The following is a 26459-nucleotide window of genomic DNA, read 5'->3' as shown; positions in this document are numbered from 1 at the left end:
AAATATGACTTAACACCAGGGTGCATCACTTGGAACATTCTGTTCATCATGCATTTAAAATTGGCTGAAATAACAACTTCCCCTAAATAATGTGGCCCGTGCTTGTGATTTTCAAAACTACCTTGGGCACAATATTGAATCCTGTCACCTCAAGGAAGGAAAAGCATTTGAAGATAGAATTGCTACCCTTTCTTGCTCTTAATAACATACTGTGTCTGTAACACAAAAGGAAATTCAGAGGTTGGTTTTGCAATAAATAAATGCATGCGTAGTTTGCTATCTAAATTCAGTGGACAATACCCCATGATGCTGGTGCCGTATGATAATGGTTGATTTGTACATTCAAGAATCTGAATCACAAAGCTGCCCTGGAATTACACGTAGTGGTTATAAGCACATCTGTATAAGAAAATACCAAAGGACAACCCGGTGTCATATAAAAACTATTTGCCGATAAATTTGCTTTTGATGGGCTACTAAAAATGGACACATCAGGCATAAAAGATGTGTGTGTCTATTACGTAGGCTAGCTTTATGAAGAATGACAAGCTTCCACTGGTACACTGAGATAAGAAACAGCTGTTGTTGGCATCAGTACTTCTACAAGAAATGAAAAAATTCTGTGGCACACTTATGAGCACTGCCACATATTTGATCAACTTTTGAATAGATGGAAGACCAGAGTCATCTGGCAGCCCCAAATGAAATTGTCGACAACCCTTAAGAATCTCTTGAGAAGGAGCGCTGAACCCAATTCCGTAGAACTATCATCCAATTGTGTGTTATTTCTAAAGCAAGTAGTTCCAGTGTGTGTGTATGTGGTTATGATGGGGCAGGGAAGGAATGAGGGGAGGCTGTTGTTATTTTCCTTTTTTTTTTTTTATTGTGTCAAGGACAGTTTTGAGCATAAAATTGTAAGGTTTCAAACAATGACTGCAAAGCAGTTGCTTAGGTGAATTTATAAACTGTGAATCAAAGGGGAAAAACATCTTTCAGAAAAAAAATACACTGAATCTCACCATTGGACCTATTTGATGGCTACACATAAGACAAAAAGCTTTTTTTAAGGGAAATAAATGAACACTTAAGAACTGCAATTACAAAAGCTTGAAATTTCATATTGATCTAGAATTTATAATATTTTTAAAATTCTTTAAAAATATTTTCAGCTATTTAGTTCAAGCATATTCTGATAACTTCTCTGACATTTTATTGAAATTTTTCCCCTTTTAATGTAAACATAAAAAGTCAACTCTAGATACCCTACGTAGGTCTTCCCATTAGCTCAGCCAGGCAACAGCAATTTTCCTCTGTCTCTCGCTGCTTAGAGGTTGTTTCTTTCGGGCCGAAAGCCCCTAAGCCAGGCCAGGCAGCCAGCAGCCCTCTCCAGCACACTTCTTTCTGAGAGACGCCTAAGAATAGTGTAGGAAATCCAAAGTGATTCTTCTGCTATCAGAGGATGGTCTAGCATCCTCCAAATTAGAAAGAATTTCTGGACCACTAGAATGATTAAAAAAAAAAAAAACTAGAAAGGTATAATAAGAGAAATTGTGAGGCCTCAGCCCATAGATACCTTTAAGGAAAGAATAGCCATTCTTTTCTCAGTTTAGGTATTCACAGGCTTGGCATTCACAGCCAGTGAGGGCTGGACCAAGAGCTCTCTGGAGTTCTCTTCTTCCTTTTATGATGCTGGTATTTTAAGAAGAAGGTACACTGAGCAGCCAGGAGCTATAATTTCTGGCTCTCCACCATGTTTCCTGCTATGGAGGGCTAGCTTTTTAATATTTCCATAACAACAGACTCTGACCAGATAGGTCAGGAAGTCTAGCCCATGGTTTGTTTGTTTGTTTGTTTGTTTGTTTTTCAGTTGGAGTTTTGCTCTTGTCGCCCAGGCTGGAGTGCAGTGGTGCGATTTCAACTCACTGCATCCTTTGCCTCCTGGGTTCAAGTGATTTTCCTGCCTCAGTCTCCCGAGTAGCTGGGATTACAGGCACCTGCCACCATGCCCGGCTTTTTTTTTTTTTTTTTTTTTTTTTGTATTTTTAGTAGAGATAGCGTTTCCTCATGTTGGCCAGGCTGGTCTTGAACTCCTGAACTCAGATGATCTGCCTGCCTCAGCCTCCCAAAGTGTTGGGATTACAGGCGTGAGCCACCACGCCTGGCCTTAGCCCATGTTTTTAAATCAGATCTTATTTACTCTGTGAACTTATTTGGACAGGAGAGCTGCATCCTACAGAAGGAAAAAGGACAAGAGAAGAGTTGGGAAGAGAATGAGAAAGGCAAAGATGGAAAGGGAAGCAGGGAAGGCAGGAGGAAGGGAAAAGAAAGGAATAGAGAAAGAAGGACAGAAAGAAATGGAAAGTCAGAGACTACTTCAAAACAGCAGCTAAATGTCTTTTTTCTCCGTATTAAAAATTTCCGTCTGCCAAAATGAAAAAGCATAATTACCGGCCAAATACAAATCCATTTCCTATATCGTTTAAATGACATATCTCCGAGGTACAAAACAGCATGTCTGGTTAAAGGTTGGGTGATTTGATCCCTCTATTACTCTATATAAAACAAAGAAGCTGGAGTTTCATTACGCTTAAATTGTCTGGCAGTGGGTGAAGTTAACTTTTATTAGAAGCTGTTCTTTCATATTATACAGTGTAGTCGAGGATATATTAGCTTTGACGTTTTCTTACATCTCAATACACTGCGGAGTGAATTTACTGTGAGACTAATTTAAAAGGGAGTTTTTCATAGGAGGAAATAATGGTCAGCATCAGCTGTGCTTCAAATTATTAGCAGAATGAAAATTCAGGGGAAAAAGTATAGACACATAAAGTTGCTAGATATTAATAAGAATGCTTCTTTTATTTCTGTTTCTGATAATATTCTGTGTTTCTTAAAGCTCCAGTGTCTTAAAACTATATTCAGGAGGAAGATTATATTGTTGAGGAAATGTTATAGTGCCTCCTCAACAAGATTATTTTGTCTTAAAGAAAGAAAAAAACCATCAGATCAAACAGTATATAAAATATATTTGTAGAGGTTCAGCTTTAGGGAAGAAATCCTACAACTTAAGCCTGGAAAAAAAAAACACTGCAAAGATCATTCATTTGACCAATACACAGTGAAGTCATAATAAAACAAATTCCTAGTATGTGAAATGAAATTTCACGTATAGGATTCATCACTCATAACAAAAGTCTTATTACGCTCTGATATCAGTAGACATTCCCTCACTTTTGGTCACCTTTTCTAATAACATCACACTGGTCAGCTGACATTTTGAGGCACCAAATTAAGCATCTATTTGGTAAGTGAATTTGGATTCTCTTTAAACCAATAAAGATAAAAACAACCATATCAGAGTGATAAGCATATTACTTTAGCTTCAATAACTTAGAATGTAAATATATCACAGAGGGATATTTCAGCTACTGAAATAATAAAATCCAGTCAGTCAAATAGTAAAAAATATTGAGAACCAGCAACAGGAAGTATTATAAAAAAAAAAAGCACTCAAGGGAGACACATACAAGAAACCCCGTCAGTCTACTCATTCAGTTTCTTATCTGTTCTATAGGTTTAGCAGTGGAAACGTTTGTGGGTTTTTTTTTTCTTCGCATTTATCTTTGTGCCTGAATGAGTTCAATTTCACTTAGATTAGGACAGAAATTTCAGAACAGCAGGTTAATCCATCCTGTCTTCATGGGCAGCTGAGCAAACAGACCAATATCAGTGTAAAATTGTAATTCTGGAGATTAATGTTGTCTTTCCTGTTTGCGATGAATTTGACCTCCTTGCCTTTCTTTTTTTCCTCCCTTCTTTTCAGCGTCTGTCCAGGGTCCCTGGGAGAGAGCCATCTCGCCAAACAAAGTGCCCTACTATATCAAGTAAGTTGGAAGTATCACATTTTTGAAAGAGCATTTATTGTGACTAACCTGTATATTCACAAGTGAGTTTATTTTTAAAATGCGACAGTAGCCTGGCCTGCAATACCTGTGTCTTTTTTTTCCTGAGGAAGCTTGGATAAAAAACTTATTCTAAAATTACCATTGTAAATTTGCTGATGCAATGGAGAACCACTTTTAAGAAAAGTTTATTTAATGCAGGATATATGGTGTGTTTTGTGACAGAGGGGGCGGATTTTTCACAATAGAACAAAAAGCTCCAGATAATTTTATTGATAGTGGGAGTCAGTCTTTGCGAGAACAATTTCTTTTATTTAGGGGTTTTCTCACATTTCTTCTTCCGTCAAAGATAGAAGATTTCTGCAGTTATATGTACACAACTGTTTTGGGTGAATGAATACTTCATGTTTCCAAAAGGCAGAAAGCAGCAGTCCTCGACTCGTAGGGCTTAGTTGTTCATTCTTGATACCTAACACTCAGTATTTGTCACCTAACAACAGAAAGATACTGTTTTCTGGAAACATTTGTGCCAGTCAAAAGAATACGAGTGCTTGGAAGCACCTTCTGTAGTATTTTGCATGAAATATAAATGACAATACATTGGGTCAACATGGAAGAGAGAGGAGAGAGGATATTGAGTGATTACCATACCTTCACAGTCTCTCATCCATTGTGCAGTAGAGTCTAACTTAAATTTAACTTTGAATTGGAAACCTCAACAACAATTACAATTTACTGGGTTCATAAAATAGTCCTCGATACCAACCGAAGTCTTTGAACTTGCTTCTGCCATGAGTCTGACTAAAAATATTAGATGTTTTCCCATTTTTTTCCGCCTGCCATCTTTTATCGAATCTGTTTTTATTCTTTCACTGTCCATCAATTCTTCTTAATTCGGTTCTAAAGCAATAACAGCAGTCCTAGATCTTCATTACTACAGTCCTCAAGAAATTTGATTTTATGCCTCTATTTTGTTAACTCAGAAAAATGGGAGTGAAGGTAGTCTTTTGACTCTTTCAGGAGAAATACATACTTTAGGAAACGGTTTACCATCTGTCTTATTACATTTTTCCAGATGAGGTATCTCTTAACTTGAAAATTCATTTTTAGTATGTTTGATTCTGCTTTTTAGTTTTCTTATTTTCTGAATTTAATTTTATTATTGTTATATTTAATTCATTAGTTTAGTCACTCAAAACTGTACATTTTAAATACCTATTTAAATCACATGCTTTATTAAATAATATATTGCTGTAGACATGCACTGTATATTACCTTACATCCACTGTATATTTTATGGAACAATTTTCTTCAAACTCTAGACAGTGATTTCCTACATCAGTGTCTTTGTCCTCACAAATTTTTATTTCTGACTAAGATGTTTGAGACCTGCTACTTCTTCAACCAATTCATAAAGCTCTCACTTTTATCCAGTTCCTTTATGAGCTGAAATAAAGACTCTTTTTCTCCTTTCATAGATGAGGTTTTAGGATCACTGGAGAATTCAAGACACCTTTAAGCTATTATTCTCCAAATGACTACTTGTTTGGGGCTCACTAGAGGTCTCACATAGATTGCTAGGGTCTCCCCGGTCCCATTGTCCTTTCCCTATATATTCATCTTCTCCCTGATGTTACTTCTACTACAAGAGATCCCAGTATATTGCTGTGAGGGAATGGAAATGAACTCCGTCCAAAAAATAAAAAAGAGACAAATTCCAGAAAAGCTGTAATTCCCTTCTGTGTATTAGTCTCTTGCAGTTTCTCAGTGGAATTAGAGAGCAGCTACATATCCTATTTGTCCAATGCTCCTTCATGTACCTAAAGACCATGGTGATGGTATTGATAAGGGCACAGATCTATGAATAAGAAAACTTCAATTTTAGTCCTCCAGTCTAGTCTTAGAGGCTCTGTCATTAGGTGACTGTATGGCTTTAGGCAAGTCACTTAACCTATAAAAATCTTGGTTTCTTTCTTTTCTTTCTTTTTTTTTTTTTTTTTTGAGATGGAGTTTCACTCTGTTGCCCAGGCTGGAGTGCAGTGGCCCGATCTCGGATCACTGCAACCCCTGCCTCCCAGGTTCAAGCAATTCTCTCCTCTTAGCTCCCGAGTAGCTGAGACTACAGGCACCTGCCACCACGCTTGGCTAATTTTTGTATTTTTAGTAGAGACGAGGTTTCACCATATTGGTCAGGCTCGTCTCGAACTCCTGACCTCAGGTGATCCACCCGCCTCGGCCTCCCAAAGTGCTGGGATTACAGGCTTGAGCCACCATGCCCAGCCAAACCTTGGTTTCTAATTTGTAAAATAAAGAGTTGGACTAGATGATATCTAAGATCCTTTTTAGCTCTAAGACTTAATGAGCATGACTCATTCAGTTGTCCTGTCCAAACTTAAAAACCGAAGATCTCAGCTTTTGTTCGATAATATCTTTATTTTTAAAATTCATTATTTTAATGAACATAATGTAAATTCTTACTTTAAAAAATAGGAATTTTATTTTTCCACTGTTTAATTAGCTTTAGATATGCCCTATCAACACACTCCAATTTCACCACACACCTCTTTAAAGAGCTCAAATCTTGGTATATAATTTAGGACTATTATGCTTCCTGGCTCATGATAAGAGAGAGAGAACAATAGGCAGGAAATTTTGCCAAAAGGTGAGTATGGAGACCTTAAAAGCCTCTGAAATAATCGGTTCCTTGGAATGAGGAAACTACATAATTTCTCAAAAATATCTCTGAAACCTTATGGAGAGCAATTCTCTCTACAATTATAATCTCTTTGAAATTAGGGATGGTATAATTTCTCAAATATGAGTGTAAAATGTTAAACTGTAATATAGGGAAAACAAACATGTTTATAAAATGAACATTGTCAGTAAGCAGATGATTAATGGCACTTGTGTCTTATTAGCCATTACTATTATCTAAAATGTTCTATGGAAACCAAATTAATTTGATGTACAAGGTTCGGTGGACTTTATGCACAGCTTAATGCCGTTCATAATCTGAGATGCCGTCTTGGTCTAAAAAGAACAAAAATAAGTTTACAGTGACAGTGCTTCAACCAGTCCTCATTTTTCCTCTTTTTTATCTTGTTTGTCTTGACTTCCAGTCAAGAGTTTTTACCACAGATGCCCAGCTGCAAAACCAGGTGTCTTCTCTGGCTATGTTTTTAATGCTTTGTAACTTTTTCTTTTCAATGCTGGGATAAAGGGATCGCCCACATAACAAGAGGTTTCTATACCAATGGCACAGTTCCTGTTGGTTGTTGAATTGTGCACTCATTCTTGAGATTTTAAGTCATTAACATCTTTTGCTCTAGTTTGCAAATCAGGCAGTGTTTATGCCTGCATCCTGACATCAGCTTTTCATATGAGGCTAAGAACCTTGATTTTGATACTTCAAACTACGTGTTTGTCTAGTTTATTTGTCCACAGCATACATCATTGTTACAGTTTTCATATTCCCTCTCCCTTGGGGCTCCCTTATTCCTACCAGCATCTCTTTCAGGTTATTTGATTACAGCTTTCATTGCCACTGAAAAAATAATCACCAACAATGTTCAACCTGTTACAACTGCCTTTTCTACTCTCTGCCATTTTGTAGTTTTTTGGCCTATTGTCAAACTCATGAAAATTTCAATATAATAGCCTTTAACCAGCTGCTGCATTCTGTTAGGATTTCTTTCACCTTTTTATGTTGCATGCTCCCATGTGGGTAAACCAAACAGAGCCAAGAGCTGGGACTCTCTTGCTTTCTTAATGAGTTAGAAAATTATTCTTCTGTATTCTGGACTGTCAAAAGAATTTAGGAATCCCAAACATGCATGCAGGATGTTCCAGTATAGATGTCATAATAAAAGCATAAGAAATATCACACTGGGTCAGACCAACAGGGCAACTAGCCCAGAACTCTGTCCCAGATGAAGATACCAATGGTTGTTTTGTCAGGTAACCTAGTACATTTTACCTTAAAAATTCGAATACATCATGACCACTTCTTAATAATGCATTGTAAATCAACTGGCAGTGAGTTTATCCAATGGTGTCAAACTTTTCCTATTCCCCACTTCAGCTTTGTCTTAATAATAATATGTTCCATAAATGTACCGACTTCTATATAAATATAGGCATTTTAATTTCTCTTGAATCTGCATCCTTTAACCTCAAGGAATGGCCTTAATTAAATTCTTTGAAATTCAGTAAAAACATTTATATTTATCCAGAGTCGACTTTAGCCTCACATCCCCCTACTAATGCTTTTCATTTTCATCTTCCCAGTCTGAGAAATTCTAATCCTTTTTAGTCTTTTAGTCTGTCCTTGACGGAAAGATAAGCTTTCCCCTTGATTATCTTGGTTGTTTTTCCCTGGATCTTTTCCAGCTCTGTTATATCTTCTTTGGGATGTCGTGACTAGGCTGGCCCAAATATTGGTTATGAAATTTGTTAGCATTGTCTCTAGTTTCCACTCACTCATGAAGAAAGTAAATGTTATTTGCTGTCTCCCATTGGTGCAGAAATGGAGAGATCAATTGAGGTCATAACCTCTTCTGCATATATTAGTTCTAGCTGAAGGTTGGTTTTCTGATACTTTTCTGTAATACCAGCAAAAGTGTTTGACCTTATATTTCTGCCAGCTGTCCCTTAGGAAGGATTTGATTTTTAGACAAGCTGGTCCTTTCCTCCTTCAAAGACGCTGTGGTTGCTAAATATTGGGAAGAATTCACTAATGAAACTCAGGAGTAAACCTGCTGACTCCATCAGCAGTAATGCATTTCATCAGGTTCCCTTTCGAAATATCTCTGAAGCCCTTCACAGAAGAGTGAAAGATGGGGTTCTTGGGAACTTGCTAACTGCTCAGCGTTTTTTACATGCAATGCTCAAGAAGCAACTCATGTCCAAAGGAGTGTTTATCTTTTCCTGCTGGTAATTTTGAATGTTGTATATACATTGTTGTATATGTTGCCTGATGACCTTGATCGACCCTTCTCTTCACTCTCAATCTCAGGCATGTTTCCACAACCATTTATTGCATCTGAGTTTTGCTCACAACTTTCTGCTGCTTCCTGCTTAGCAAAATGCGATATAAAACCTCATTGGATGAAGTTAACAGTTGCTTCAGTCAACATTTCTTATTACTGTTGCTGTGTGTGCTGACAAAATTGCTGATTTGGGTTCTGACTGTCCTGTCTTCTTATGGCCTACCATTCCTATAGCTCTATTAGTACGAGTATTTGACTCTCTGCATGGAACTGTGGCCATCTGTCCAGATTTACCTTTTGGTATATGTGGCTCTCTGTATCCTGTTGGTCTACATTCTGGTTTGAACTCACGGATCTTGCTCTGGTTTTTAGTACCAGTGTTCCCCTAACTCCAGTAGCATCTGAATCTTGACACCACCTTCCCCTGCCCCCTACTGTATTGCCTCTATTACTACTTTCATGGCAATTTTTTCGGATTCCAAATATGTCCCATGCTTAAAGCATATCTTGCTCTCATTCTTGTTCTAGCCCCTGTTGGTACCAGGCATTGCTCCAATTCAAGTTTTGGTTGGTTGATTTCTTCCTTCATAATATTGATTGCTATTTCAGTACCTGTATTTATATACAGAGGGAGCAGTGCCTAACTACATCTTAGCCTTAACAGCAATCAACGTGTTAAATATCCCTGTGTTGGCTTGTTTGCAGTAGACACGTCTTCTGACAATGAGATGGGCTCTTATTATAAAGAAACTGGAGTATGATATCAACATAGAAAACATTTCCTCAGGCCAGGTGTGGTGGCTCACGCCTGTAATCCCAGCACTTTGGGAGGCTGAGGCAGGCAGATCACGAGGTCAGGAGATCGAGACCATCCTGGCTAACATGGTGAAACCCCGTCTCTACTAAAAATACAAAAAATTAGCTGGGCGCGGTGGCAGGCGCCTGTAGTCCCAGCTACTTGGGAGGCTGAGGCAGGAGAATGGCGTAAACCCAGGAAGTGGGGCATGCAGTGGACGAGATCGCGCCACTGCTCTCCAGCCTGGGTGACAGAGCAAGACTCTGCCTCAAAAAAAAAAAAAAAAAAATTTCCTCATTTCTTATTCCAGACACCTCACTCTTCTAAGAATGATACAAGTCTTCTGACATTGGGTTTGAAAATCAGTTGAATTTTGTCATAATCTTTCATACAATGTGAACACATCATGTAGTATATAATTTTGTGCTATTTCTGGTAAGATCCTTCTTATGTATATTTTTCTTCAAAATATACCTTTTAGCAGCTAAGACAACATTAAATAGGGGAAATTTTAAATAGGCTAGGCATCACAAGACTTGAATTCTAGTTCCAGCTTTACTGTCACCTAGCTATTAATACTTGACCAATGGGAAATTGCTTATTTTCTGTGGGCCTCAGTTTCTCCCTCTGTCATTTAAGGAAGCAGAATGACATGATATCATAGGTCATTTCCAGTACTAACATTTTCTGATTTTGTGAATGTTGACTTTGAAATAGAAATTGTTTGTGATCATTTTCCAGAGAAGTGAAAATGAATCTTCATATTGCCCTTGAGGATTCTCATTGCACCATCAATCTTATCGGGATAGAAAGGACAAATAATATTAAATGTTTCACTTAACTATTTAGCACTATTGATGATAAGAAGTGGATGCAACAGAGAATCAGCTGTCTAATTTGATCTGTCAGTCTATGAGGATGCTGGTGAATGATTCGGGGTAATTAAATTTTTGAAATCACTGCCAAAAGCCTGATGCTCTGACTTTTCAAAAGGCTTTAGTACACAAAGATAACCCAGAGGTCAATCTTCTCTGCTGTGTTTTCTCCTCTGCCATTTGATGGTTTCAAAGGTCACATTACCTGAGTCTCAGTAAGCTCTGGAACCACAATGAAGGAATAGTTGGGAATACATTATTGATGATATAATCATGAAAACAATTCAGGTTAAGATATTAACTGAAAGAGAGTGAAAGGGGTGCCATAGTGTTGTGCAGAGTACTGAGTCTGGTTTTGGTTTTATAGATCTTGTTGGGAGATGTAGATGTTGATATCATCTGTGTCTCATAGGTTCATGAAAAAAACCCTCACATCCTTTTTTGTAGTTTCATAAGCTGATTTGTATCACCTTGACTGAAATAACAGACTCCAGGAGGATAGCTGTTGTTATCTCTTTTTCTAGCATAGTGCCTCACAGATAACAGGTACTTGGTAAATATTGGAATGAATTCATGAACATATGTCAGTAATTCTATGTGCTTTTCAGTTTGCTGACTCATTTCACCTTCAAAACAATCTTGTAGTATTTGTGTGTCAATTTAGATTTACCACTCAAATCCATCTCTCATGCCCTCTAGACATGAACCTTAGTGTTAGGAAGCATGCCGAGTGTTTGGTAGAGTTTCTCATAGCTCCTACAGTTTGGTGCTTAAGGGACAGTCCTTGGCATGGATGTATGAATGGTACATACCAAAACATGAGTTCTAGATTCCGTTCTATCTTAATCTAACAATATGATAAGGAGTATAACTTAGCTGAACCTCAATGAGAAGGTTGAACTAGATAATGCCTGGGACCACTCTCAGCTCTAGCTTTGTTTCAGTAGAACTAGAGTCTGTTTTTCCTAAATATCATTCATGAGGCTTCTTCTGGTTTTCTAGTGGTCAATAGAGCTTTAAATTGATCAACTACTGTTTTTCACTGAGCATTGTGGACAGGACCTACTTTTTGGGCCAGGATATAGTAGCCACTGAGTCTTAACAGAATGTCATCAATGATACATTTTTATTTTACAGAAAAATGTTGTAACATTCTATATGGCATATGTCATGTGGAAAGGTGGCAACATATATACATACACCTATACATGTGGCAGCTAAAATTTAATGTGTGTATGGGGAAAATAATCCTGTATTATAATACACATGGTATAGCATTCCCTGCCTCATTCGTGGCACTTTTGGAAATGTGAGAATGAGCATAGAACATATTCAAGTTGGTTTATCCAAAAGAAGAGGAGTAAATTATTTCAGCTGTTTCCCCATTTTCTTTTTCTAACTTTCTTAAACATGCACTTTCTTACATAATCACGTGTTAGAAAAAAACCAGTAGTCACATCAAATAAATCTGCATTTGAAACAACTGTATCATATCCCAACTCTGTTCGTTTGAGCCATTTGCTTAACGTGACACCCATTCTACTTTATGACACATAAGGAATATTGCTTAAGAAATGTTAATTGGCTTTCCTTTTCTCCTCTGAAACTGGATTGAAGTCTTATTGACCTCTATTAGATATTGAGTGTTCAGGTTTTTAGGAAAACACTCATAGAGATATAGCCCCAGTGTGAGCTGCATTTTTAGAATATTTTCTAGAACCCAAATATGTCCCTAATCAAATTAGTTTATTTTCATTCTTAGCGTTCCCACGTAATATGGGGTATGTGTGAATTCCCAAACATTCCTGAGCCTCTCCTAGGCTTCTCTAATTGCTTCTTATTCTGTTCCCCTGGGAAGCAGCATCCTGTTCCCTTCACAAAGGTCAGCAGCAACAGCCCAGGCAATGTTTTAAAATAACTTAATAACCCTGAACTGCCTCTCTCTTCTTTGGATAATTTCCTTAGAGCATTAGTCCTTTGAACACTGACCTGGTTGCAGAAAATGCCCCTTTCTCAGTGGGAAAACTCCAAATCCCATTCAGTCTTCCCCTCCTTCGTTCCAGGGGATAGGGTGGGGGAGTAGGGGGTAGGGAGAGGGTATTAAATACTTTTTTCAGGAAAAATGTTAACACGGTGACACTCTCTCTCTCTCTCTCTCTCTTTCTCTTTCTCTCTCTCTCTCTGTGTATGTATTCTTTTTTAAAGAAATAGACTGTGAGTGCATTGTATAAATCAGTGCTGTCACGTTGCAAATTTTTTAAACCGTTGTACAAGATAGAAAAACAGTATCTCTGGATATTGACTCTGGAAAGCTTCTAAGAGCAGGTCCTAGATGAGACTTAGCTCACTGTCGGCATTCGGCAAATGATCACGTTTTCTGTGATACCATTAACTCCTGGGGGGATGAAACTGAAAAGCCTCGCTGCTCTTCCTGAAACTCTCAACTGCTTTTTTCTGTTTTTCTTTCTCAGCTTATCCACATCCATCTTGGTCCCCAAAGCCATTGCATGTCAGATGGTCAGTGCAATGTGTAATTTTTAACTTGCTTCTTTGTTGCTTTAGAAGGAATCGTTTTGTTGTTTTCTTTCCTTTTGGTCACTATTTCTTGTTCATGAGTTTTCTGTAAACAGTGTGTCTCATAGATAAGTCCATGTAATCTGCTAGACAGGAAGAAAAGCAAAGTTTAATGTGTGCCTACTATGTGCTAAATAACAAAGTGTTTCATCTGTATCTTCCCATTTAATCCTTATAACACTCCACTTATTATCCAATAAAGAAAAAAACTGCTATCAGTCGGGCGTGGTGGCTCATGCCTGTAATCCCAGCACTTTGGCAGTCCAAGGTGGGTGGATCACTTCAGCTCAGCAGTTCAAGACCAGCCTGGGCAACATGGCGAAACCCCATCTCTACCAAAGATACAAAACAGTAGCTGAATGTAGTGGCATGCACCTGTGGTCCCAGCTACTCAGGAGGCTGGGGCAGGGGAATCCCTTGAACCAGGGAGGCGGAGGTTGCAGTGAGCCGAGATCACACCACTGCACTCCAGCCTGGGTGATAGAGTGCGACCCCATCTCAAAATAAATAAATAAATAAAAGTTAAAAAAAAAAGGAAGAAACAGCTGAGATTCAAAAAAGTTGGAGGCTTATCCAAGTCATTCTAATAAAGGGGAGGGGGGAGAATTGATACTTAAAATCATCATGATAAGAAGGATAGACATTGGAGATTCAGAAGGGCAGTATGCTGGGTGAGGGGTGGTTAATGAGACATTACTTAATGGGTACAAGGTGCATTACTTTGGTGATGGATACACTAAAAGCCCAGGTTCACCACTATGCAATACATCCCTGTAACAAAACTGCACTTGTACCTCAGAAATTTATACAAATAAAAATAAATAAATCAAATAAAATCATCATCATCATCTCAGCTATTGCTTCCAGCTGTTTCAACTTTCTAATATTTTTGATTGAAAACTGGCCATTTGTATAACCAAATGTGGCCAATCCACCACTGTGAGGCTGCCATCTTGGGCATCACCAAAACTACTCTAGTAGTCCTTCCCTGCACTGTTAGGTGGGTTTTCCTTGGCGTATCTTCGCAATCAAGTTGCAGAGACCTAAGTTACTCTTTGCTGCTTTGGGCAATAAAGGGGAACAAAAAACAAAATGAAACAAAAACTTGGCCAGCCCTGATGTAAGCACTCTTCTACCTCCCTGCAGGCTGAGAAAACAGAGTATTTCTTTTTTTTTTTTTAATTTTTAAAATGTTTTATTCTGGTCTAAATCAATTAAAATGAGATCTTCCCCCTTCTTTTTTCTTTTTTTCTTCTAAAAAAAAAAAACACACCAAAAAACCGAGATACATGTGCAGAACGTGCCGGTTTGTTACATAGGTATATGTATGCCATGGTGGTCTGCTACACCTAATGACCCATCGTCTAAGTTCCCTCCCTTCAACCCCCAGACCCCGACAGGCCCTGGTGTGCATTGTTTCCCTCTCTGTGTCCATGTGTTCTTAATGTTCAACTCTCACTTGTGAGTGAGAACATGCAGTGTTTGGTTTTCTGTTCCTGTGTTAGTTTGCTGAGGATGATGGCTTCCAGTTTCATGTCCCTGCAAAGGACGTGATCTCATTCCTTTTTATGGCTGCATAGTATTCCATGGTTTATATGTACCACATTTTCTTTATCCAGTCTATCATTGATGGGCATTTGGGTTGGTTCCATGTCTTTGCTATTGTAAATAGTGCTGCAATAAACATACGTATGCATGTGTCTTTATAGTAGAATGATTTATATTCCTTTGGGTGTATACCCAGTAATGGGATTGCTGGGCCAAATGGTATTTCTGGTTCTAGATCCTTGAGGAATTGCCATACTGTTTTCCACAATGGTTGAACTAATTTACATTCCCATCAACAGTTCAAAAGCGTTCCCATTTCTCCACAGCCTAGCCAGCATCTGTTGTTTCCTGACTTTTTAATAATCACCATTCTGACTGGTGTGAGATGGTATCTCATTGTGGTTTCCATTTGCATTTCTCTGATGATCAGTGATGTTGAGCTTTTTTTCATATGTTTGTTGGCCATGTAAATGTCTTCTTTTGAGAAGTGTCTGTTCATATCCTTTGCCCACTTTTTGATAGGGTTGTTTGTCTTTTTCTTGTGAATATGTTTAAGTTCCTTGTAAATTCTGGATATTAGACCTTTGTCAGATGGGTAGACTGAAAAAATGTTTTCCCATTCTGTAGGTTGCCTATTCACTTTGATGATAGTTTCTTTTGCTGTGCAGAAGCTCTTTAGTTTAATTAGATTCCATTTCTCAATTTTGTCTTTTGTTGCAGTTGCTTTTGGCGTTTTTGTCATGAAGTCTTTGCCCATGCCTATGTCTTAAATGGTATTGCCTAGGTTTCCTTCTAGGGTTTTTAGGATTTGGGGTTTTACATTTAAGTCTTTAATCCATCTTGAGTTAATTTTTGTATAAGCTGTAAGGGAGGGGTCCAGTTTCAGTTTTCTGCATATGACTAGCCAGTTTTCCCAGCACCGTTTACTGAATAGGAGATCCTTTCCCCATTGCTTGTTTTTGTCAGGTTTATCAAAGATCAGATGTTTGTAGATGTGTGGTGTTCTTTCTGAGGTCTTTCATGGATAGGAAGAATCAATATCGTGAAAATGGTTATACTGCCCAAAGTAATTTATAGATTCAATGCTATTCCCATCAAACTACCATGACCTTCTTCACAGAATTAAAAAAAAAACTGTTTTAAATTTCATGTGGAATCAAAGAAGACCCCGTATAGCCAAGACAATTCTAAGCAAAAAGAACAAAGCTAGAGGCATCACACCACCTGAATTCAAACTATACTACAAGGCTACAGTAACCAAAACAGCATGGTACTGGTACCAAAACAGACATATAGACCAATGGAGCAGAAAAGCAAAGGATTTCTAAGTCATATTCCACCACCTCCATCAGGGCTTCCCTAAGATAGAGAGTATGGCCAAGACCATACTTAATAAATGTCATGGAATGTGTTTCTCTTCATACCCTCAATTGTAAGTCTTTTTGAAAGGTAGCACACGGTCAATTTAGATGGACAAGAAGTGCTCTGCAGGAGCCTTTGCAACATTTGTGCATGTCCTTGATTTTGACACCACCCCCCGCCCCCCATTCCAGAACAGATCGTCTCATCCTTCCCTTAAGCCAGAGGCCTATGGTTCTAGCTTTACTAGGCAAATATATATGGTCTGTGGCTATAAGTCACAATTTCCCCCAAGCCTTGAGCTGGGGGAATAATGAGTCTGCCCATGTATTACATGCAGAACATTTCATCTTATTGCAGAATGATACTTTATTCTTATTGCAGAATGATATTCATTATTGCAGAGTGATATTCTTTAGTCTTTATTTTTTGTCATTATAACTACGTGGTGCAAAAGAAGTATTTCTCATACTTTTTCTTATAATGACTCAAAATTACAAAAGCAATCTGGGCAATTAATATGTTTTTGAAGATAAATAATGGCTTATGTTTTCTGAAGATTAAGAAAAATCTCTGTCTGAATATAGCTGGGCACAGTGTCTCAAGCGTGTAATCCCAGCACTTTGAGGGGTCAAAGCAGAAGGAACACTTAAGCCCAGGAGTTCGAAGCCAGCCTGAGCAACAAAATGATACCTTGTCTCTACAAAAAAAAAAAAAAAATCCTTGGCATGGTGGCATGTGCTTGTGGTCCCAGGCACACAGCTTGCTGAGGCAGGAGGATTGCTTGAGCCCAGGGGGCCGAAAGTTGAGGCTATAGTGAACCGTGTTTGTGCCACTGCACTCCAGCTTGGGCAACACAGCAAGACTCTGTCTCTAGGAATAAAAAAAAGAAGAAAGAAAAGAAAAATCTCTATGCGAAAAATGTAGGCACCCTGTGTTAATATGTAAATACAAGTGCTTTATCAAATAAAGGCTAGATTAATTGTTTTTTCTCGCTCTTACTTATATCAATACTACAAGAACTTTTCTGCCAAAAAAAAATCAAATAATAGAGAAGAATGAATCCTAGATAGAGCAGGAGGGGCTGAGCAGGCACAGCAAAAGTTCAAGGTGGAAATATCTTTATGCATCCAATTAAAAATAATTTGTGTACATTTTACTCATATATCTATATGTACACATACATACATACACAGACACACACACACATATATATATATGGAGAGAGAGAGAAAGAGGACAACAAAGAGGAAACTAAAGAGAATAAAGGGTATTAACAGCAGGTCTGTGACTTATTCCCTGGGGGATGTGAAGGGAATAAATGACCTTAATAGACCACTTCATAAACATGTTAATGACCTCCCAGACCTTCTTGTTAATCTTGTTAATAGTGGTTAACTAGAGGAAAGATACCTGCAAATCCCTATCTATAAAATGATTTTAGTAGGGTGTACCTGGCCTGGCTAGATAGCTTATTGTAAATAAACCTGGAATGTTTGGATTTATGAGTCGTGGCTGGCTGGAGAATAGGGCATAGCTACATGAACGTTTTTCTATTTTTGTAATTGACAGATTATAAAATGGAAAACTTTTGAGACTGAAATGATTTCCTTTCAATGTTTCTGTGTAAATTTTTAAAAACGTATCTGTTAATATGAAACCAAAGCACATCATAATGGGAAATAACATGGATGTTTTGGAAACACATGTCTGATTATTTCAGGTTCCCCAGGGAAATAATGTTCTATCTGTGCCCAGCACTTCCCTATAATTCTTTCAGTCATTAATAAAGATTGGTACTAGATAAGAATCTGAGATTTGTGTGAGTCTGATGTGAGATCCAAATGTTATACTTACACAATTTGTGTTTATTTTAGTTTAAAAATTATCTTTGCCATGAGCAAGAGGGGAAAAAAAGGAGGATGAGCGGGCCTACATATTTTTCCTTAACATCTTGTCCCAAGTTTTAGGAAATCACAAGTCTAAGAAAAGGCCAGGGTCAGGACTAGGAAGTGATATAACAGTTATACATGTCTACATTTAAAATTATATAAATAATAATTAATTTTTAACCTTATTTTAAGCAGATCCTAGAAATAGCAAGAGCCTCTATAACGTCCCAGCTAAGACCCCAAGTTTTCTTTCTTGTTTAACTCTTGAAATATTTTGTTAATTTTCAGATCCGTTGTCTCAATTCGGCTGTAAACTCTCTGACAACGCTTGTGCCTTATGCATCTTTGCATCATCCCTAGCATGTATTATATATCTCACATGTAAAAAAAATAATAAATACTTGATCATTTGTTTTGATTTTGATGATTAAGCACTGGAAGCTGAGCTATGATCCCAATAGGTATGCTTATTTAAAAAAAATAGATGGCAGTCCAGGCGTGGTGGCTCACACCTGTAATCCTAGCACTTTGGGAGGCTGAGGTGGGCAAATCACCTGAGGTCAGGAGTTCAAGACCAGCCTGTCCAAGATGGTGAACCCCGTCTCTACTAAAAATACAAAAATTAGTCTGGTGTGGTGGCAGATGCCTGTAATCCCCACTACTCAGGAGGCTGAGGCCGGAGAATCACTTGAACCCTGGAGGCAGAGGTTGCAGTGAGCCGAGATCGCACCATTGCACTTCAGCCAGGGCGACAGAGTTGAGACTCCGTCTCAAAAGAAAAAAAAAAATCACACACAAAAAAATAGGTGGCACGGCACAGCAGCTTATGCCTGCAGTCCCAACACTTTGGGAAGCCGAAGCAGGAAGATCACTTGAGTCCAGGAGTTTGAGACCAGGCTGAGCAATATAGCAAGACTCCATCTAGAAATAAGTAAATAAATAAATAATTTTTTAAAAATAGACAATAACAGATAAAGAAGTACACATGTTATTTTTTTTTAATTCTAGATAGCCCCACTGGTGTTACAGTTGATTAAATTATATTTGGAAGCGATTTTTTAGCAGTTCATTTATTTTGTATATTTCAGTTTGTTGAGAGCAGATGGGATTGAGTGTTGATGGGGTTGATTGCCTGGCTAGATTATGCTATAAACTATAAATCTTTGAAAGTTACTGTTTTGAAGAAAGCATCTTTAAGTGAATATATTCCTTCAGTAGCTCCTATTACCAAAACTGTTGTGAGAATATCTTAGGAAAACACCTTAAAATCCTCTTCTATCAAAACTCCCAAGCTGCCTTCAGGAGCCAACATTGTTCAGTGAATGCATGTAAGCCTATGTCTTAATAGAGGGATCCCTAACCTCTGGACCATGGACTGGAACAGCAGGAGGTGAGTGGTGAGCAAGTGAACATTTCTGCCTGAGCTCTGCCTCCTGTCAGATCAGTCGTGGCATTAGATTATCGTAGGTGCACAAGCCCTATTGTGAACTATGTATGCGAGGGATCTAGGTTGTGACCTCCTTATGAGAAACTAATGCCTGATGATCTGAAGTGGAACGGTTTCATCTCGAAACCATACCCCCGCCCCTGCCTCCCAGTCTGTGGAAAAATTGTCTTCCAGAAAACTCATGCCTGGTGCCAAAAAGGCTGGGGACCACTGTCTTAATAGATCTTGAAAAAAGTTGGAGTAAGGTAAGTGGTAAATCCTAAGACATACATTGAGGCAGAGCTGTAGTGGTATCCAGTAGGGAAGAAAAGACTTCAAGTTTAGAATTTAGTTATACTCAACCAGTTTTTGCCTTTCTCTGTTAAATATTAGATATCATTACCAGACACATACAAAAGATTTTAATTGCATGAATGCCCGATGTTGATATAAGAGAGCCGATTTTTTTTCACACATAGTTTTTTGGGGTTTTTTTGGTAGGGAGAAATATCATCTCATGATATCTTTTTAAAGGTGCTTTATTATCAAGGACCTTAGAGCTGTTTCTCTCACTCATATTTCATATTCTCTTAGTCCTCAAGCCATTTCTTTTTACTGAAAGCACTATAGAGTAGCAAAAGGCATCATTATATTGCTCAGCCTCATTCATCATCAACAAAATTGCCAATTATATTCCAAGTCCTTGAATGTATTGTTTAAAAAGATGTATAAGGTGAAAGGAAGCGGTTCAATGTTGAGGTGGAAGATGAAACATACTGACTGGTAGATTCAGAGCATACTAATCTTGTTTTCACTTGTGAACTGGAAAAAATTAACATGGAGGGATGGAGAAAACATGTTCAAACTACAAAGTCATTTTTTCTGAGAAGTTATCTGACTGTAACTGTAACTGTAACTATAACTCAGGGTATATCAGAGGGCTCAAATGTGGAACACTTCTTTAAAATTAAAACCTAAAAGTCCTGATGTGTAATAGAACGTGTAAAAATAGCAGCCTCTGAAGGATCTGAGATGAGCAGAGGAACACTGAATAATATAATCTGACAGTATGGGCCATACCCTTACAGTAGTTGCCGTGGCCTGGAAACTATAGAATTAATTCAGTAAAACATCAGAAAAAAAGCAACATAAATATAAAATATTTTAAATTAAAAAGACTGAATAAGAACAGAAAAAAATCCCCTAGCAAATCAATATTGCTTGGGGAAGCATGAATCCCAGACCAGCAATATTTTAATCCAAATAACTTTTAGTTCCATCGTGAACACCTTTATCACCAAGTTTTATAAAGAGTGGAGTGAAGAAAAAAAGTACTTAAGGTTGTTGGAAACACTTCTCAAAGTTGGTGGCTTTATTCAGAGATTCATGCTTGACTGTACCAACTTCTATTTAATTTATACGTAGTACTTTGTCAATTTAGGAATTTGGTTTACTTGTCCTTTCCTAAATATGTGTATTACAAAACAAAAAATAGAGAAATGATAAAATAATTACAAAGATGATTAAGCAATAGTGTTGGCTATAGTGAACAGATTATTGCCGTTTTATAGAGTAATAATATACCTAAGGAAATCTGTGGGAAATTTAATTTGGGATATAAAACACAGAAGTCAGGCGGAGATGAAATAATAAACCAATAGGAAATTAAATTTAGGCATGAGAGTCCAAAGATGTAAATTCTATAGATGTTATAAAATAATATGTATGCCCTTACATAATTTCATTACTCTCTGAACTTCATTTCTCAGTGAAATATGGGGAAATGATACTGAACAGTGCAGCAGCTCTTCCGCTTATGAACCAATCAGAAGATATATAAACAACTCTTAAGGGTTATACATTATAAACATATAATTTAGTCTGGATTTTTTTTAAATTTGAAAACTAATTTTATATAAACCCTAATTGGGCAATTCTCCATTCTTTGACTTGAATATTATAGTAAATATGTTTTCCCAATTTCCAAGTTTCATGTATTATTCTCAAAGAAAAAAGACAAACTTTTAAATGTCCAACTACCTGGGACTTCCTCTGATTATCTTTTAAGGTAGTTCAAATATATACAATTTCAAACAACAACAACAACAGCAAAAAATATTTTGCCAGACAATATGTCTTGTTTGTTTTTAATGTTCACAATGTAAAGTACACTTATTGCCAAACCTCACTTTCAATGGTGTTACAAATTAGCCAAGTGTAACTAGTTTGTAAATACTAATAAGAAGGTTGCTGAAATTCAGCCCTGAATATTTCTTTTCTGCAACTCCAAAGAGGAAAATTTTTGAAATGCAAACCTTGACCTTTATCAAAGCCTAGGTGAAGTTTGTTGGAGGTGTTTGGTTTTTTGCTGGTGCTTTGTTATAATGCAGTTTGAAAGTAGACTAGATTGGCAAGACATAATTGGCTGCTGTGTGGAGAATGCATTTGGTGGAACATGTGAGTTAGGGGTGAGGAAATATGAAGAGCCAGAGTGGAAGCAGGGAGACCAGATAGTAGTGTGGGAAGCACTGGTGATAGATAAGATCTGGATAAAGGTAGCAGTGGAGATCACAAGAGGTGGTTGGAATCAGGGAATATGGTTTAGAAACAATCACAGGTCTTGCTGATGCATTGGAGGTCAGGAGGGACAGAAAGAGGGCAATCCAGGTGTCTCCTCGGCTTTCAGCAGGAACAGGTACTTAAAGAGGAACAAATTTGGTAGGGAAAATCAAGTTTTAGTGATCCATTGCAGTGCATGGTAACCATGGCTAATAATAATGTCTCATATATTTCAAAATTGCTAAAAGAATAGATTTTTAATGTTCTCACCGCAAAAAATAAATGATATGTTGGTGAGGTAATGGATATGTTAATTAGCTTGATCAACTCTTTCTACAATATATACCAAGATCAAAACATCACATCGTACCCCATAAATATACAAAGTATTATTTGTCAATTACAAATAAATGAAATAAATAATTTTTTAAAGAGATGTCTTAAAGGGTGGCTTGAAGAGCTTCTATGCTCCAATAATACCTGCCCATTAGCCATACTTTGCTTTCAGCAACAACAGGAAAACATTTAATCTAAACAAAAAAAAATTGCTTGTCAACTAGATAGCTACTCTTCCATGTAGAAACCCTAGAGCTGCCTGGGTTTAGACATGTTTAAGTTTGAGGTACTTATTGGGTATCTAGCTGTGCAGTTCAAAATTTGGATCTGAAGCTAGGGGAAGACGTCAGGACAAGAGCTTTAACTTTTGTAATCATCGATATATACATCCTTCTTAGAGTCATGGGGTGGGATGCCATCATATTGGGATGAGGGAGGAAACCCTGGGACTTCACAATATCGAGCTAGTTTCTGTTTTGCAAAAGGCAAATGTATTAATGAATTCATTACATTAATTAAGCAAACTATATTTATTGGGGGCTATTGTACCAGCTATTGTAAATTTTATATTTTATATTATATATATATATATATATAAAATGCCCACAAAATAAAGGAACTAAGTCATAAATATGCATATGATTTACATAAAGGAGCTAAAATAAGGATCTCTGTTTCTGTTTCAATTCTTTATTAAAGATCTATCTAAGACTATAAAGACATATATAACAAGGTACAGGAGGTAAAGAGTATATTCTTAGGCATCTAAAAATTTTTCCTATGCTTTTGAAATCTGTGTGATTTACTTTCTTGAATTGGCCTGTAATATAGGAGTACAATATCATTGCAGAGATTAATTAGTGTGTTTGTGAACTATTCTCAAATGCTAAAATGAAAGCATAAAACTATAAAATGGCATCATTATTCATTAAAGAAGCATAGTTTCCAAGGGTGTCTCTGATCATTGTCACAGCATAAATGACCAATTTCACCCATAATTAGCCAAGTTAGTAAGAAGTTATTTTTTACTTGGTATATTTTGTTTAACCTCAGTTATATTTGTAAAAGTAGAAACTGCTACTTGTTACTGCTTTCAGAATTTCTCACAAATGCTAAAATGCTTTTTAATTCTAATGCACTTAAATGGTTTGATTCTCCTTACCTAAGAAAAACATTTATCTAAAGATACACTCTTGACTGATTCATTCATTGATTCATTTGTCAATAGATGTTTATTTATCAGAATATGTGCACCAGATACATTGCTAGATGTAAAGGGTACATTTGGTGAGCAACATGCATGATACCTCCAAAGTACAGCCAGGGAATAGATAATGGAAATGACACTAAGAATGAATACATATTAACACAAAAAGAGAGAGAGAGTCATGTGTCAAGGCAATTTAGCAGGAGGGAACTTGTCAATACAAGGGATTAAAAGGACAGCATGACTAGTGCTGGAGGAGGTGAGGAGAAAACTCAAAAAGTCCTCTGGCTGATGCAAATGAATTGGATGGGGAGCCTATGAATACAAACGTTTGAAGGTTACTGATGAAAGCCAGGTGAGAGAAGATGGGATTTGGACCAAGATGATGATAATTTGGATATGGTGAGAAAGGCATAGATTTGAGAGATTTTTAGGAGGTAAAAATCCTTAAGATTTGAGGATAGATATCATAGGAGGAAGGGCACAAAGAGAAAGCAAAACATGTCAAGGAATCACACCTAGATTTCTGGGCAATGCACAGTTGGTAATTCTTTACAGTGAGTTAGGGAACTCTAAAGAAAGATCAGGTTTAGGGTGGCAACTTGATTGTAAATGTTTGGATTTCAACTGATTGGTGACATCCAAAAAGCACTGTAAATAGACAGATAGTGTGCACCTAAAGAAAGAAGGAGGCGCATCTGGGTTGGAGTTACTAATTTACATATTATTTGTATATAGCTAGTAACTGAAACCATGAGTGTGAATGAGATTCTGATGCTAAATTCTGGAAGGTCAATTTTTAAAGTGTTTTACTTTTTGAAGTACAGGTGCAATACTAAAAATAAAAAAGACTAATTTTTAAAAATTAAATTAAAATGAAAAGCCTGGAAAGATAAACACCAAAGTTATGATACTAGTTGTAGTATAGGAGAGGGGGCATCAGAGAGGATCGGAATTTCATCTTGAATGGTGTATTTTATTTCAAAAGAAGCTTTGAGCAAAGATAAAATGTTAATTCTGAGCATTAGAAGGAACACATTTGTTTTTTTGTACTGTGGATCTTTTTGTATTTCCTAGAACTCTTAATCTAAAACAAATATTGCAAAATATATCACTGTAAACAACTGGTTGGTCACTAGCTTTTTAAATACTTTGTAGCAACTTGGTTGCTTGTCAGAGGTCTTCTTTGAGTGAAGTCTTTAATTTGTAGTTCTTTATACTTGATCAGCATAATTGCACCAAACTGTTACTTAATCTGAAAAATAGCTGTTTTCTAGAGCCCTACTTAATACTGAAAACCTACTGTGTTTGTATTGCAATTGCATTTTTTTTCACTTTTCCCCCTGCTTTTCAGTTTGTATAATTTCTGTTACCCTATATTCAAGTTCACTGATTCTTTCCTTGTCTGTGTTGAATCTACAGATGAGCCCATCTAAGGTATTTTTCTTTTCTGTTACTGCTTTTAATTTCTAACATTTCCATTTGATTTGCTTATAGTTTCCAGCTCTATACTGAAATATACTGAAATACAGAGCTGGAAACTATAAGAGTGAATCAAATCTAATCTTGCATATTGTCTTCTAATCTTACATATTTTCTATCTAATCTTGCATATTGTCTTTCTTTTCCCTCAAGAGTCTTTAAAATATTAATTATGGTTATTTTAAATTTCCTGTCTGATAGTTCCAACAACTGTTACATATCTAAGTCTGGTTCTGATTCTTGCTTTGTCTCTTTAGACTGTGATTTTTCTTGCTTAGGCATGCTTTGTATCTCAGGGGTAAAAATCAGGCATCTTAGATAGAGTAATAGATACTGAGGTAAATAAACCTTTGACATGGTAATTTATCTTAATCTGACTGGGAATTGGGCTGTGTTTGATGTTGGTAGTTGCTTTGGTTGTCATTGTTGAGTTTTGTTGCTGCTGTGGCCACCAGAGACTTCAAATTCCTCTGGTAACTTTGTTTCCTCATTGGAAGCTTGTTAGTGTAGTGGTTGAGTGTCGGGCAGAGGCATTCTCTAATGTTTGAATTACACAGTTTGAAATACACAGTTGGCCTGGGTCTTGGGGATGTGGTCTTTACAATTATGTCTTTCCCTTCCTCCAGAGGTGGAGTATCTTCAACCTCCCATTCCCTTCCTGGAGCTGCAGTGGATATCCACCAGTGTTCTCAGTCTATGGCCCCAAGGCCCTTTCTCCTGCATAAGGCTGAAAAACAACAACAACAACAAACGACCAAAAAAAACAAACAAAAAAAGAACAAAACAAAACCACACATAGATGAGATCTGGTGTTCCCTTGCCCTAAAATGCAGTGGTATTTCCTCAGTGCCTGATATGGTTTGGCTCTGTGTCTCCACCCAAATGTCATGTCAAATTGTAATCCCCACATGTTGGAGGAGGGGCCTGGTGGGAGGTGAATGAATCATGGGGGCAGATTTCTCCCTTGCTGTACTTGTGATAGTGAGTGAGTTCTCAAGAGATCTAGTTGTTTGAGAGTATGTAGGACTTTCCCCTTCACTGTGTCTATCCTGCTGCCGTGTGAAGATGTGCTTGCTTCCCCTTTGCCTTCTGCCATGATTTTAAGCTTCCTGAGGGCTCCCCAGCCATGCCTCCTATACAGCCTGCAGAACTATGAGTCAATTAAACCTCTTTGCTTTATAAACTACCCAGTCACGGGTAGTTCTTTATAGCAATGTGATGTCTTTTCCTCTGAAGAGAGGGGTATAAGCAGATTCATGGTGACTAGCTACTGTGACCCTTCCCCAATCAGCAACACAGAGGGTGTTGGGGAGGCTTTCTCCAGATTCTTCGCATCCTCCTTGTGAAAGCAAGGTACAGTTCCTGAAGGAAGAAGCTTGCAAAAGGTTGGGACTCCACCTATGGCAGTAGCCCCCAGGATCTTCACATTCTCAGGCTAGCTCCCACATGTCCCCCAACAATTTAATCTCCCTACTAGTTTATATGGCATCTGCTCCAGGGATCCAAATGCTCAGG

At 37.4% G+C, this 26459-nt stretch overlaps 1 protein-coding gene across 15 annotated transcripts in view; it reads left to right on the top strand.

Annotated features, from left to right (window-relative positions):
- DMD (dystrophin) overlaps window positions 1-26459 on the top strand; it is a 2616526-nt gene that overhangs the window by 2409100 nt on the left and 180967 nt on the right. For all 15 annotated transcript variants that reach the window (XM_063804906.1, XM_063804905.1, XM_063804907.1 and 12 more), the window contains one exon: window positions 3824-3884. In XM_063804906.1, the coding sequence (XP_063660976.1) occupies window positions 3824-3884 (61 nt within the window). The remainder of the gene's footprint in view (window positions 1-3823; window positions 3885-26459) is intronic.

The sequence above is a fragment of the Pan troglodytes genome, chromosome X (genome assembly GCF_028858775.2).
Source record: "Pan troglodytes isolate AG18354 chromosome X, NHGRI_mPanTro3-v2.0_pri, whole genome shotgun sequence".
Taxonomy (NCBI): domain Eukaryota; kingdom Metazoa; phylum Chordata; class Mammalia; order Primates; family Hominidae; genus Pan; species Pan troglodytes.
This window is presented reverse-complemented; position numbering and strand designations above follow the sequence as displayed.